We start from the raw sequence: 14,635 nt of genomic DNA, 5'->3' as shown, positions 1-14,635 counted from the left end.
CAGCTTGAGAAGAAAAGTCATGGTCCTTGCCAGGAACAGAAGCACAGTCTACCACGGCATCATTATTATGGCAAGAAACACTATCTCTCACCCTGAGAGACCATCAGGGACAGAGCTCACATCCTTGCTTTAAATATCTTCTGGCTTCTCTTGGGTTAAATCTGCCTTTTGAAAATATTTCAGTCTGGATGGGGTTAGTTTTATTTTTCAACTAGCTTACAGCATCATTATAACTTTTAAAGTCTAATCAGTTTTTTATCACTTGTATTTCAGACAGAATTTTTCACAGAGCAGAAAATCTGCATTAATTTTATCACAGGGCCTTTTACCCTTTTCCCCTCCCTTATGGCTATCTAAATATTAATAATTTTAACAGGAAATAGAGAGTTAGAAAAACTACACTCAGCTTTTTCAACACTTCCTGCACATGCACCACTAAATAGTGAGGATTTCCCTTTGGCTGGCACCAGCTGCCTGCACTGGGAGCAGAGCACCCCAGAGGAGGCACACTCATTTTCTACCAAGAACATGCTACTGCATAAGGAAACAAACAGCAACACAAATCTTCATCCCCATCACTCAAACTCAGCTTACTGATTTGTTTGCCTGGGCAAAGCAAAGGAAGAAAAATTGACATCTTACAGCATTTTATAAGCCGTGTAACGACACAGAAAAGCGGAGCTGAGCAGCAACACGCTTTGGGAACACCTTTGAAATTACCAGGGAAAAGCTGCAGGTAAATGGGAAAGTTGTAGAGAGGAAAAGGTCATCAGCAGAAGGACCAGGAGAACTTCACACCAAATCCAGTCTACCACAAAGGCATCCCTAACACAACATCACAGTCTCTGAGGCACATCAAGGACACGGTAGATTTGCTGGTGAATTAAAAAAGCTGGTGACATTGAAAAAGCCAGCAGAAACAAAAGCTGGGTGTCTGCTCTATCAGAAACAGCTGAGGGAATCAATAATTGTCAGACATTTTCAGGCATTACAGAGTGTTTAATGGTCCTTTAGGTGAACAATGGAGTCAAGAAAACTCATTATTTCTAGCACTGGCAACCTCCTAGTCTAGGTGTGTCAGAGAAATGCATTCACCAACACACAACACTTGGTTTCTCCAGTCTCATCATTTGTTCATTTGACTTAATTTCTAAATATTTTCTGATTAATATTAAGTATCTTCCATTCTAACATCAATCAGTAAGAAATGACATCTCAAACCTGTGCTAATCCTGGCTCTGTAACACTGCAGACAAAAGAGAACTGGTCTACATTGACTTTTCATAGAATCACAGAATGCTTTGGGTTGGAAGGAACCTTAAAGATCACCTCATTCCAACTCCCTGCCATGGGCAGGAACATCTTCCACTAGATCAGGTTGCTCAATGTTCCATCCGACCTGGCCTTGAACACTTCCAGGGATGGGGCAGCCACAGCTTCTTTGTTTTATCTTTATACATTAAAATGTTCTGGATGAAGCTTGCCTGCCTTGGCTCAAAACATAAAATATATTTGCACCCTCTGAAATGACAGCTCTGAGCACTCTGGTAAACAAACCAAGTCAGTTTTGACTCCACTTTCAAAATTTCCTTCTTTCCTTCAATCTTTCCTTGACCTCAGGAAAGCTTTTCACATCACAGCTTGTTCCTGTAGCTGTATCTAGAGCAACTCATGTGCTTGCCTTCTGTGGCAGAGCAGCACTCCATAAAACCAAGTTCTCTTCCCTCTGTGGCCATAACGCCCCCAATGACTCTCCCACATACCTCAGCCCTCTCTTCTATCTTTTCAGTGGTCCTGTTCCAGTTTTTTCTCTCTTTCTTTCCCAGACCATGAGCAGGAGTGATAGAAAATCACCATTTCCTGGAAAGCAATCTCCATATAGACTGCTTAATAAATAAAACTGCATAAATTAACCTCCTCAAGAAAATGCACCAGGAAATGGCAAAATGGAAAAGGGCATGGTTCCCACATGTACTTAAAGATTGATTTTCCACATAAAGACTGCAGCAGGTTGCAATTACAGGGAAGATAATCCAGACCCCAAAAACACGCAAGTTAGTTTTCTCAGAGCAGATAATGGGAATAAAATGAAAAAAGGAAGATAACTGACTAAAACCATTCACCGTGGAACACAAGAGATCAGCAAACTGGTTTCGAGCCTAGGCTGGACATGGACACAGTACAGAGCAGGACAGGCAGGCAACAGGCACACAGGCAAGCAAACAAGCCCTGCCCCTCAGCACCACTCTTCCCAGTGCCTTCAGTTTTGGGATAAACATGCAGGCTGGTCACAGAACGCAGTTACACTATCACTGACAAAATCAAGAGCATATGACCATGCATATGTCAAAGGAATCAAGACTTCTCCACATGGTGATGTGCAAGGCATCTCCAGAGTGGCAAGCAGCTATCACTCAGCATGCAGGATACTGTTCACGAAGAAAAATTGGAGCAACAGATAACAGAAGACAAAAAGTTACAGAATACTGTTGCAGTTGTGACTGCCCGCTGTCTCACCTCCCAAAACCTTCAATCAGGCACAGCATTACACTGCTGCATTTCAAAGCCACCCAGGCCACATTTAACTCTTCAATGGATCCAGAATTTAGTTCTCAATTAGGCTTTTGATGTATTTTTACTCCCGAATTCCAGCTCTAGGGAAATGTGCACTGAAAAGCAAAGAGACTATGAAGCTGCCTCCTGGGCTTTCGCATAAACAGCAGTCAAACTCTCCACAGACTCTGCACAAATCCAGCAGGAGAAAAGGAATTCCTCCTCCAGATGGCAAGGGAAGTGTGCCTCAGCTACACAGTCACCTACTGTGGCCACGAGGCAGGGAAGGGCTGAGGTAGGGGGAAGTTTGCTGATTCCACAGGTCTACCCTGAATTCTGTACACATAGAAACAGTTTTGGAAACAGTAACTCCCTTCAGACTGCATCTCACACCTGAGGCAGCCTCAGTCCTGTCCAGTACAAAATATTCCTATGAACAGTACTCACCAGAAAGCAGCACCACAGAGAGGATCCCAATACAAAGATGGCAAAGGGAAGTTTAAAGGAGAAATGGTAATTCTGCACTTGGCTGTGTCCCCCTGCAGGCAGGTATTACAAAGCTGAAGTGGGCTGGAAGCTTGTGTTCCATTTTAGGAAACTGGTAAAGCTATTGATTGTTTTGCCACATTTAAGGTTTAATCACCAGTGAAACATGTAAGCAGAGATCTTCCAGTCTCTTTCACCCATACTCTGGTCTGGGTTAAGATAATGTGAACCTTACTTGCATCAGAAAAATAAAATCACAACTATCAAAGAGCTCCTATTTTGCGTCAAATATATTGTACCTGGCTGCAGTTTGCAAGTTCTTCCTTGTTTTCTGCTGGCTGCAGTGGCAAGCAAGAAGAAACTTGCAAAACAGGGGGAAAAGTCTCCCAGAGCCACTCCCCCATGGAAGCAGCTCTCTAGGATTTTCCATTCTGGGTGATGTGTCACACAGCACCCTGGACACTCAGCTTGGGGCCCACGAGGCTCTGCAGCTGCCACCTCTCCTGAGGGAGACACAGAACAAGAGTCAGTATTCCACATTCCAAATATCTCAGCAAGGAGCAAACTTTTGCTAAAGCATTGTGCCTCAGAAAATGGACATGTTTCCCACTATAAAAATAGCTTTGATGTTTTATAAAGTTGCTGCTATACCATTATGGAAAAGTCTCAATGACTGTATCTGCAAATGTTCTCTGAAATAGGTTATAAAATTCAGTCTTGCCTTTCCAGAGTTTCCTGAGAGGAAAAAGCATCACAGGGAAGGAGTAAAATGCATCTAAAAGAATCATGTTCAGAACTGCCCTAGAGCCCTGTCCTCATTGTGTGCATCACACACAGTGCACATTGTGGCAGTGCAAGCTCTAAGTTGTGACCGGGTTTTTGTCTTCCCAGGCCTATGCTGGATTGAGCTCAAACAAATCATTTTGCAAAGAGCAGAGTAAACAGTCTTAAAACAGATTTAAACTCTGTAATAGCTACCCAAGCTTTCTGATTCCAGAGTTTAAGACTTGATTTCCCCAGCAATCCAAACAACATAACTGTCACTATTTTTCTCTTGAGAACTTAGTTTCTTTTCATCAGATGCACAGGAACATATTAAGGAATATCTCTACTCGCTTATTTTCTTTCCCTTAAAGTGCTGTAACTTTCTGAAAACATGACAGCAAAAAGGCATCTTCATATTTAAACACTTTACTCTGTTTCCTTCACCTGAGTGGGGACAACTGCCAGGATCAGTCCAGGCTGGGGATGGAGGGATCGAGAGCAGCCCTGCTGAGAGGGACTCAGAGTGCTGGTGGATGAGAGGCTGGACATGAGTCAGCCACGTGCACTGGCAGCCCAGAAAGTCAACCCTGTCCTGGACAAGCTTAACTCACCTTACAAACCAGTACTGACCAATTTGATATGTCTAAGAGCAGAAATCATTAATTTTCATGCTTTGTTTCCAATGTTTGCCATATTAACTCACACATTAGTACTATGGTAGATAACTACAGCCACAATAGAAAAGGATTACTGAATGGAAAGCAAATTCCAAGGAAAAGATACAGTTTGATTACCAGGACGTTCTCCTCGGAGTCCAAAACTCCTTTAAAAAAGCCAAAATTATACCAGCAAATCTCAGGGATGGGGGGAAAACCAGGGGCAGACATGGGACACACAACATAACAGGGGACACAAATAACAGCAAACAAACAAGAATTCAGTCTTGTGCAAAGATGGTTTCTAGCAGGAAGCACACAGAGTCCTGCCAAAAAATCTCCTTCCGGAGAACTATTTAAGACACTCTTGGTTACAAAATTTTCCAGTGTATATACACGCCTACCACAAGGAATTGGTTTCATAAACCAATTGTTCACACAGACAGACCATCGTGTCTCTTCAGTAAGGGAGGATATAGACAAGCAGCAATGAGCTATTAAAAATACATTTTCAACTCTGTGGAAAAGAATCAGCAGGTAATTACAGAGATTATCAGGGTCCTTATCAGTACTCATTATCAGCAGGCTACCTGCATATTCGTTTTCCCCTCCATTACCACTCCAGCATGCCAAGTTTTCCAGAACAGTTTCTTCCATCGCATATGTTCATAAAATAGTTTTGAAACAAATATCTGTTTATTACAGCAGTGATAACAGAGGTGATATCTAGAAGCAAAAACACATGGAACATACTCTTTCACCCAGTGAACAGAACTCTAAACATTCCATATGCTGAAAAGCAGTATGCATTTTCAAAATAAAACAGTGTTCAGAACAATATAAGTGAGAAAAGCGTGTGTGAGAAATGCGATTTTTGTCTTTCAGACTTTTTGAAGAAGCAACTGCAAAGTCTATAAATATATATGAACTAAACAGTTCATTAGTAAATTTTGTAGCATGATCCCCAATCAATAATAAATGCCAAATTCAGATTAAAGTGAAGATCTCTTCCTGATATCTCCACATCCAAAAATTTTTTCCTAATATCTCCAAAGTCACCATCCTACCACAATCTAGCCATCATATTTTTTTCAGCTCCAAACCCAACTGTAGAACCCCTCTGAAACAAAACTAAATCAGATGCAATTATCCATCTAACCATTGTAACACAGCACAATGCACACAGAGCTGATGTTCAGCAGGACGTTGTTCCACACTCTCTCTTCTGACACAATAGTTAGAGGGCTGATCAGAAGGAAAAGGAGAAGATAAAGCAGTCCAGGTACTGACCCACTCACTCATGCAGGGCAAGGAGCTAAGGCCACAAACCTGCTCTTCAATGTGGAGTGTGGGGTGCAGAATCTGTTCAAGAAGCTCCTCCAGTCTCGATCCCAACCTCTGAGAAGCAGTTCCCAAAGCACAGCCCTCAGGTCACCTGCAGCTCACCAAGCCTTTGTACAACAGCACGCAGAGTTTTACATTGCAGACTTCGAGAACACCACTATCTACCTGCTCAGAGATTCCCAGTGCTTCCACAGATTGCTGTCTCCCTCTGGAAACACGTACACTTTCGAGAAAGCATGACCAGTTATAACTAGACATGAGTCCAAGCTGGTTCTCAGTCAGCCTTGACTTCCCTGGATCTTTTGTAACTTGAAACATTCCAAATCTAAGTTGCCTTGAAATAGTGCCATTATAATTCCTGCAAAAACCTTTCTATATCTCAATTAACTAATGCTGCTAACTCCCCAGGTCATAAACTTAAGCATATATAAAGCCTATCAAGTTCTCTGAATACAAAAGCACTACAAATAAATGTTATATTTTACACTGTAACAAGATGTTCTCTGTGAACAAGAGTTTGAGAATCCCTGTTCTCCTTAATCTACTTAGACTTCACCTCTGAATATCCCCTGACACAGATTTACAGGTAAAGCTGTTAGCAGTACAATCACATACAGAAAAACACATAACCAGCAGTTCTTCTTTTCTTCATACATTCACTGGGTCTATGAACTTGAAAGAGTTTGTTTAACCTGATGCACATTCAGCACCTATTATCCTACAGAGATAATTCATGAGATGTGGTACTTGCTACAATATTTGCTTAAAACTTCAAATTAAAGATACTTCTCTTCAAGACTTAGGCTCCATAATTTCTTTTACAGATGCTTCTTACAGTCCATGGTTGAGCCAAATTATCTCAGGCTGTCAGAAGCTGTAAACAAGCTAAGTCAGGTAATAACAGCACAACCCTACTAACTACCCAATAGGCTTCCACTCGCACACACCTGAGCCACACCACAGGAGAAGGCAAGAGTGCCACCTTCTCAAGTTTGAAAGTATAGATCTTGCTCTCTCTTCCCTTATGCTACCAGGGAATCAGTGTTACGTGGCTGACACTGCCAAGCCAAACACTGCTACTTGTTCATCTCCCTTCTCACCACGACTGCAAACATATTTAAACACGAACTCGCACCAACCCCACATCTTGTAGGATGCTTATGAGTAAGCCGCGTTTCACATGAGCACCCGGCCCTGGCCCTGAGCACGGTCTCCCAGGGGGTTAAAAATCTCTCCCAGCTCCCCGAGGACACAAACTTGTCTTCAGACGTTCTGAGCAGGGACGTTGCTGGAGGCGAGGGGTCCGGCAGGGCGAGGGCAGGGAGCTGCCAGGTGATCGCAGCCGCTGCCGCTCCCGCTCGGGGTGTCCCGGCCGGGCCGGGCCGGCAGTGGAGGAGCCGCTGCCCCGCGGCGCGTCACGGATCTGCTGCTCCCGGCAGCCAATCGGCGCCGGAGCCGGGCACGGCGCGACTTCATTCATTCATTCATAAAAAGAGGCGCAGCGCAGCTGGGAAGCGCTGGGAATCGCGCCCTTCCCGGCCCCCCGCCATGCCGCGCAGGGCACGGACACTCACGGCAATCCGCCTCGTCGCTGTTATCCGAGCAGTCGTCGTCCTCGTCGCATTTCCAGACGGCGGGGATGCACCGCTCGTTCCGGCACTGGAACTGGTCCTCCTCGCACTCCTTGACGGCGCCTGCGAGACAGGGGGCCGCGCCTGGGTCAGCGGGGCGCGCTCCCACGGCCGGGCGGCGGGGGCATCCCGGGGGTATCCCGGACCCGCCAGCCCCGGCCGCGCTCAGCCCGGGCAGGGAGCGGGGAGCCGCCGCCGGCCCAGGGCGGGGGCCGGGCTGGGCTCGGGGGGCTCAGCGGCTCAGGCAGGGGCTGGGGAAGACGCGCCTCCGCGGGAGCAGAGCGGCGATCCCGGAGCTGCTTTGTGCGGGGATAAAAGGGGCCATTCCCGTGCTTCCCCGCATTGTTTTAAAGGCGGAGGGAAAAGCAGCCTGAGAACAGAAGATGGTTAAACGCGAAATACAACAGACAAAGAAAAATTATAAAGCGCAGTGATGCTGGGACCTCCTGCGCATCCCTTACCGGGACAAAACGCGCCGACACCTTGGGACGCGGGGTTAAAACAGCCACCGGCGCCGTCCCGGGAAAAGGGACCTGACCCAACTCAAGTTGAGGGCGGGGGGGGAACGGAGCAAATCTGCTTTGCAGACTCGCTGCCGCGCTGCTCTGATGAGGCACAAATCCCCTCTGAAAGGGATTAAAGGTGGCAGCTCCTGTCACCAGCGGTCGGGCTGCACATTCGCCCGCTGACAAGCGCGCCCGGCCCCCGCAGGTCGCAACCCCCGAGCGCGCCCGACCCCCGCAGGTCCCCAACCCCGCGCAGGGCACCGCTCGAGCGGGTGCCCGCGGCCGCACACCCGCGGTGCCCGCGCCGGCAGGACCCTCGCCCCCCTCCCCGGTGGCGCTGAGGGAGAGCGGCCGGGCCGCGCCGGACCCACCTTTGGCGAGGTGCAGCTTGACGAGCAGCAGCTGGAGGAGCAGCAGCCGGGCGAGCGCGGGCCGGCACATGGTGCTCGCTCCCTCCCTCCCTCGGTGGCAGCGCGCCGTGTGCGGGGTGCGCGCAGCCGGCGCGCCGCTCCTCCCGCCCCGTGCCGACTGCGGCCGGCGCCGCCCCCGCCCCGCCGCGCCGCCGCCGCCGCGCCGTGACGCACCCCGCTGGGCGGGCCCGCTCCGCCCGGGCCGGCCCCCGGCACCTCCGGGATCGGCATCCCGCCCCCCGGAGGGGCCGCGCCCGCGGGGACACCTGCGGGACACCGCCCTCGCACAGCTCGCGTTCCCAGGGTGCGTCACCCCGGAGCTCTCACTGGAACGGACGGGCCCGGCTGGACCAAGCTGCGTCCGGCCCTCGGGTCATGAGCATCCCTCCGTGGGCCCTGTTACAGTGACAGCCTCATTCATGATCGTGATTTTATTAAGCCAATTAAACACACGGACTCTTTTAAATGGCCTCGAGTCACAAATTGCGTGCTCTCCTCATTACTTCAGATCTCCCACTGAGGGATTTCATTATGGCCACACTGATGTGGTCATCTCCGCTTAATTGTATTAGAATGAGCGAAGCAAGAATGAAGTATGCTAAAGGTGGGCACCTCCCTTCGCAAGAATCGTTCACCTTTTGTACTGCTTAAGCACCTGCCTCTGATCAGGAACTGCCAATGTTTTACAAGCTATCAGGGGCTGTATTTATCACTCCACTTGCACAGTGCTGTTGAGAAAGCAGTTCACCATCTTTAATTAACACTGCAGCCTTGTTCATACAGTCAGGATTAACAGTATTTCAGTAATCATATTATGAAAAGTTTTTTTTCAGGAGTAACTTGAATCTAACATCACAGCATAATTAACATGATTCTATGTGGAGTGTTATTTTAAAAAAAACCTAAAAATCAAGCAGTAATTTTACATAAACCAATGTAATAGAGATTTTAAGTTTCAAAGCCTGAAATGCCATTGACTTCAGAACTGGGCTGCCATTTAAAAATGCACCTGTGCCTTTAACAAAAATTTTGCAAGTCATTAGTCAGCAGTGTCACTAATGCGTTTGCATCATGTGAAGAGGAGAAGAGCTAATCATTGAGCTATTTCACCAGCAGCTTATAGAGTATTAACAATTTATTCAAGCCTTTTTGAACAGTTTTTTAGCATGAGAAATGTAGTGCATGTTTGTGTTGGCTGCATCAATGTGATAGATTACAATAATTGCTTAAAGCAATTGAGGTATTTATAATACATTAGGTCAAATTTCTCTTTCTTAAATGTGCCAAAACACAGATTCATAAAGCTGCTACAATTCCTGGCCTCATTCTTCTCTTTCCTAAATTAGTTTATTAGTTTAAATTGGACGTGGCTCCAAAGACAGTAATGAAGCTATTTGGTATGAAACAGGTGTGAGTGTGCAGAGAATCAGTCACAGCAATGATCTGTTATGATTCCTATCAGAATTTTGTTTCATTAAAAAACCCCAAACAAACAAGTATTTTGGCCTGACTGCCTCTCACAGGAAACAACACTAATGAGCTTTTTCTGAGTGAGCTGCTCTGGTGATACCTGACCAGCAGCAATTCCAACGGCCTTCACTGACCACCCATCCTAGGGGCTACTTGTAGCCTAGTACCATCTTGTGGACATATGTGTCTGCAAGGAATTGCAGAGGCAAGAAGGAAACCAGAGGTGCTAAAGGGGCAGTAAATTAGGCAAGGTAAACCATTTGGTATGAAAGAGAAGTGAAATCTCATCCATTATGTTCCAATAGTTAAGGCAATTAATTTACCTCCCAAGGTATGTCTCTTCCAGGAGCTCACCCCTTGAGTGAGAAACTGGAACAGGAACTCATGCTTCTTTTATCCAGACTGGAAATCTGTAAAGCAACAGCACAGACAGGTTTTGGCCGAACAGTAAAATGGCCGAAAAGCTGTTTCTCCAACAGCTAAAATACTACAATTAGTAACCATCATAGCAAAATACATTTTAATGTACTGCATTTGCTACTTGGCAACTGAGTTTGCTCACAGATTTGTCACACATAAACCAGGCTGTCTCCTGATGTCCAGGCTGGTTATGGTAGGTGAGACCAGGGGTCTCCAGCTCATTCTGACCCACACTGCAGCTGAGAGCAGGTTTCTTTGCTGACTGTTACAGATAGTTTTTATTAGGAATTAGGCTCAGGCTGCTGTGTCAACTGCTTTTACTCCTCGTCTGAGTGACTGGTATGTTCTACCTCTATCTATGAACTAAACATTCAAAGTGACCCTAAAAGTTCAGGCAAACCAACCATCCCTGGGGCAGCCTCAGCCCCAGGGCACAAAGAAGAGGAGAGCAGGAGGCTCTCAGACCCAGTCAACGTGCTTTGAAGGAAGGGACAGTTCAATAACTGCTGTATGTGGAACCTGCTCATTTGGTCACACCCTGCTGCACATTAAACAACACAAACTAACACAGATCAGCCACCCACTAATAGTGCAGGGAGTACATCTAAACAGTGACATGCTATTTCTACAGAGGTCTGTCAGCTAGCTCTGTGTTGTTTGTCATCCATATCATTTCTCTCATCTATTTCACAAAAGATTTTTAGAGATGGATTTTTTTCCTAACACAGGACCCAGATCTTTTTTCCATACTTATGTTTTTCATCAATTGGTCACTTAGATCTATATATATCTCATACAGCTACAGCTTATACATCAGAGAAGTCTCTCTAGTGTCAGGATGAATAACTGACACCCTGCACACAGGATTTTCTGCAGGCTTGTGTTAGTACACCAGGTTCTTCTGTTGGTTAGTCCCCCGGGTGTGCATATACACACCCTCCTAATCACAGATTGGGAACTGAATTAAGAAAATCATTCAGAAGCATGTCAAAAGCAAGGCACCAAACTTATTTTAGTCAAAGTTCCTCTGCTGTTTCCAGCTTTTGTCCACTCTATGTATGCTTGCCTCTGTTTTGCAGAACACTCCTACACAGGTTCAGACCAGAAGCCCATCTTGAACACCATGCTCCAAGCATTTCCACCTGGTATGCAATGCCCAGGAGCATTTCAGAATTCACCACATCCCAGCTGAAGAGGCCACAGACCAGCTGTGCAAGATGAGGTGACCAACTCCATCCACACAGAGACAGGCAACAGCTTTCCCCTTGTTTAACAGTGAGAGCCCGGCTGTGATGGTGCCCTTAGAGCACTGTCAGACCTACCCGGCTTTTTTACTGTCACTCAGGAATGCCAAGAAGCTGAGCACCTCCCTGCCTGTGACCACTGCTGGAGAGCAGCCCCAGCCAGAGAGAGCTCTCTCGGGAATGGAAGAATGGTGGGTGCTTCATACATTTGTCAATAAAATCTTTGCTAAATGTAAAAAATAGGATAATGGCAGACTGTCAGGGAAGAGAAACAACAGGACTGGTGTACATAAGGCTTCCTCTGGGAAGTCTCCAGTCTACGTGATGAAACTCTTCCAGCCATGGAGACCTAAATTCCTGAGCTATTTGTACTAATGCCCCTCTTGTCACCATTCCCCCTCAAACAATTTAATGTCCTTCTACAATATATTTCTTTCTTTCAAATGGACATTTAAAAAACTGTTCTCCTCTATTTGTATAATAACCTTTGAAAATATCCCCTGTCCATTAGGCTGACTTTTTCAGTCTTGTCTTTCAGCTAGACAAATCTAATTCCTTCACTCCCGTCACGGCTTTTAGATATGCTAATGTAATATGTTTTGCAAAAGGATATTTAAATTAAACCTTTTAATTAAAGTTGCAATGCACTAGCAGCCACACTCCTTAAATTGCCGAATGATATGTCAGTGCCTACAATATTATTTACATTTTAAAATAAAATTCTCTTGCCAAAACTACTGAGTTTCCAGCTATACATAGTATTGTATATTACAATGAAAAATAAAATTAATTTTCTGCTGCTTCTACTAAGTGAGGCACAAAACAAGCCACAAACCCAGCAAAGCATAAATACAGGTTAATTTCTGAACAGGACTTGTCCTTCAAATTCTTACATAGCTCCTAGTGTTTACCTGCTGTGTTCAAAATGACTAACTTTTCACAACCTTTCTTCCTACTTTTGGGATTACCAAACCTACTTTCTTTAATTCTCTGTTTTAGAGTGTTTTACTTACTGTTTTTATCCGTTAAGATACTTTAATCTTTCAGTTTTGATAAATTTCTTCAAAATCTGCCCATTTTAAACTGCACAGAAAGTTTCTTCTACTTCCCCTCTTTTCATAGTTTCCCTAGACTAATTTCCAATTTTCCCGTACTAATTTCCTTAAATACTTTGACTCCTGCCCATGTGGCTGTCGAGTTTCCCTTAATTCATGTGTTTGGCTGCTGCTACTTTAGCATCAATGTTCATTAACATTTTACCCTCCAGCCCGCTGTGCATCCTCCTCTGTCCCTTTGTAAGGGCACTTTAATGACAGGTGATATAACTTTTCATTTGCACAAATCCTCTTTTTTTCTGTGAAAGCAAGTTAAGGCTCTAATTCTTTAGGTTGTTTTTTTTTTCCCAATTCATATTTTTATTTGTATCTGACTAAATGCTGTCTCTTTGATCTCCTTTTTCTATGCTTTTATTTTTGGAACTTTTATTGTTTAAAAATGCTTTGTTCAATGTCTTCTATAATCTCTTTTGTTTCTTAGCTTAATTTTATTCTCTTTTAACTTCAACTTCTTTACAGAGAACTCCAATCCACTAAGTCAGCTGTTTGCTGTTTTGCTTTTCATATTTCTTATTACAATCCATGCTCTGTTGGATACACCTTTCCTTTTCACATTTTAGGGACCTTTCACAGCCATCAGGACTTTCCTTTTGCTTGTTTCATGTCTAAAAGGCCAATTTAACCCCCTTAGCATGCTCCAAGTCTTCTAATGATGTCCTTATTTTTAGTTAGTTCATGGCCTAGTAAGGAAAGGAGGACATCACACAATCAGATTTAAATCCAACTGATTTAAATCAGGGGAAAGGTAAGAGATGCTTTGAAGTCCACTGGCAAAGTTTTTATTCAGCAGGGAGGAGTTAACACAGAAGGCTTCTGCCCGTCTTTCCCATCCCAGGGCTGAACACCCTGCCATGGTAGCACCCCTAGACAATGGAGCTCGGAGTGCAACCAAACCTACCATCACCATAGGGACCTTTGCCATTAATTTTAATGAGTATAAGAATGAAGGGACTGAGGAGGGAAAAAAGTGAGGATTAGGTGTCTGGCAAGATCTCTCATGCCAGAGGAGCAGGGCTCTAGACTGATCTGCTCTTTGCTGCTGTACAGTGACTAATCACTGTGAAAGCAAACAAAAATGCAGACTTGAGGCCACAGTTAGTAACAAGTACAGTGGGATTTTTCCAAGATGTTTCACTTCGAACTCTTCATCCTATTACTGCTAACAAAGGGATCATGAATTGGAGCAAAACTGAAGTTGACAGTGCCTCGTGTAGCTCTACAGTGACCATATACTGGAGCTGTACAGCAGCAGATTAGTACCACAGGCTGCTGTTTGCTCCATGGCTCCCAAAGGGCTTAGACACAAACAGGGAAACTGAGGAGCAGCACCAAGCCTGCATTAGATTTTTTTTCCTTTCTAAAAACCCTGTTGGCTAGATGCTTGCTCTGTTTTTCTCCCACACCTTATTTGTTTAGGCTCCAATGCTGCAAAGTGGTCTATTGTGTGTGGATGGCAGAAGCAGAGACAAGGTTTGCCTCTAGGAGGTGCAAAATTCCCTCAGCTCCCAGCAGCCCTCTGGAAAGCTCTAAGCATCTTGAAGGCTCACAGACAAATTATTTTAGCATTAATTACAACATCAATGAGAAAATAATACCCAAATGGGAATTTAGGATGATGCCTGCATGGAATGTTTCTCATTATTTTGGTATGGATTTCTTATGACAGCAGAACACTTTAAAACCCATCTTGCTTTCAAGCTCGTGCTGGATCTATTGCTTCATGCTAAAGTGGCAGGCACAGCTGAAGTCATGCAATTTGTAAATTCTTATAGCTGCTTGACAAGGACGTCTTTCTTTATGAAGGAATATGAACCCAACATTTGTTTTCCTTTTTAAAGTTAAAACTCATTAAAAACAAATTTTTCAAGGTCAGATTCGGAATGTTTTTTTTCTTCCTTTCTCTTCCAGCCTGTCTTCAGTAATTTTTTATAGCTATCCCATTAGATATTGCCATCTCATCACTTTCAGTTCTTAAATGACAAGAGAATAAACGGAGTTTTGAGCATAATGAAAAGATCTGAGCTTGGTCAGAGTG

At 44.8% G+C, this 14,635-nt stretch overlaps 1 protein-coding gene across 2 annotated transcripts in view; it reads right to left on the bottom strand.

Moving 5' to 3' along the window:
* LRP8 (LDL receptor related protein 8) overlaps positions 1 to 8,459 on the bottom strand; it is a 170,695-nt gene extending 162,236 nt beyond the window's left edge. Inside the window, exons 1-2 of one of the 2 annotated variants that reach the window (XM_064665197.1) lie at positions 8,313 to 8,459; positions 7,379 to 7,498 (exon numbers count right to left, since the gene is read on the bottom strand). In XM_064665197.1, coding sequence (XP_064521267.1) covers positions 7,379 to 7,498; positions 8,313 to 8,382 — 190 coding nt within the window. In that variant the 5' untranslated portion in view covers positions 8,383 to 8,459. The remainder of the gene's footprint in view (positions 1 to 7,378; positions 7,499 to 8,312) is intronic. The other variant, XM_064665198.1, reaches the window with a different exon arrangement.
* Between the last annotated feature and the right edge of the window lie 6,176 nt (positions 8,460 to 14,635).

This window comes from Pseudopipra pipra, chromosome 9 (assembly GCF_036250125.1).
Source record: "Pseudopipra pipra isolate bDixPip1 chromosome 9, bDixPip1.hap1, whole genome shotgun sequence".
NCBI classification, from domain to species: Eukaryota; Metazoa; Chordata; class Aves; order Passeriformes; family Pipridae; genus Pseudopipra; species Pseudopipra pipra.
Note: the sequence above shows the minus strand (reverse complement) of the source record. Positions and strands in the feature narration are given on the sequence as shown.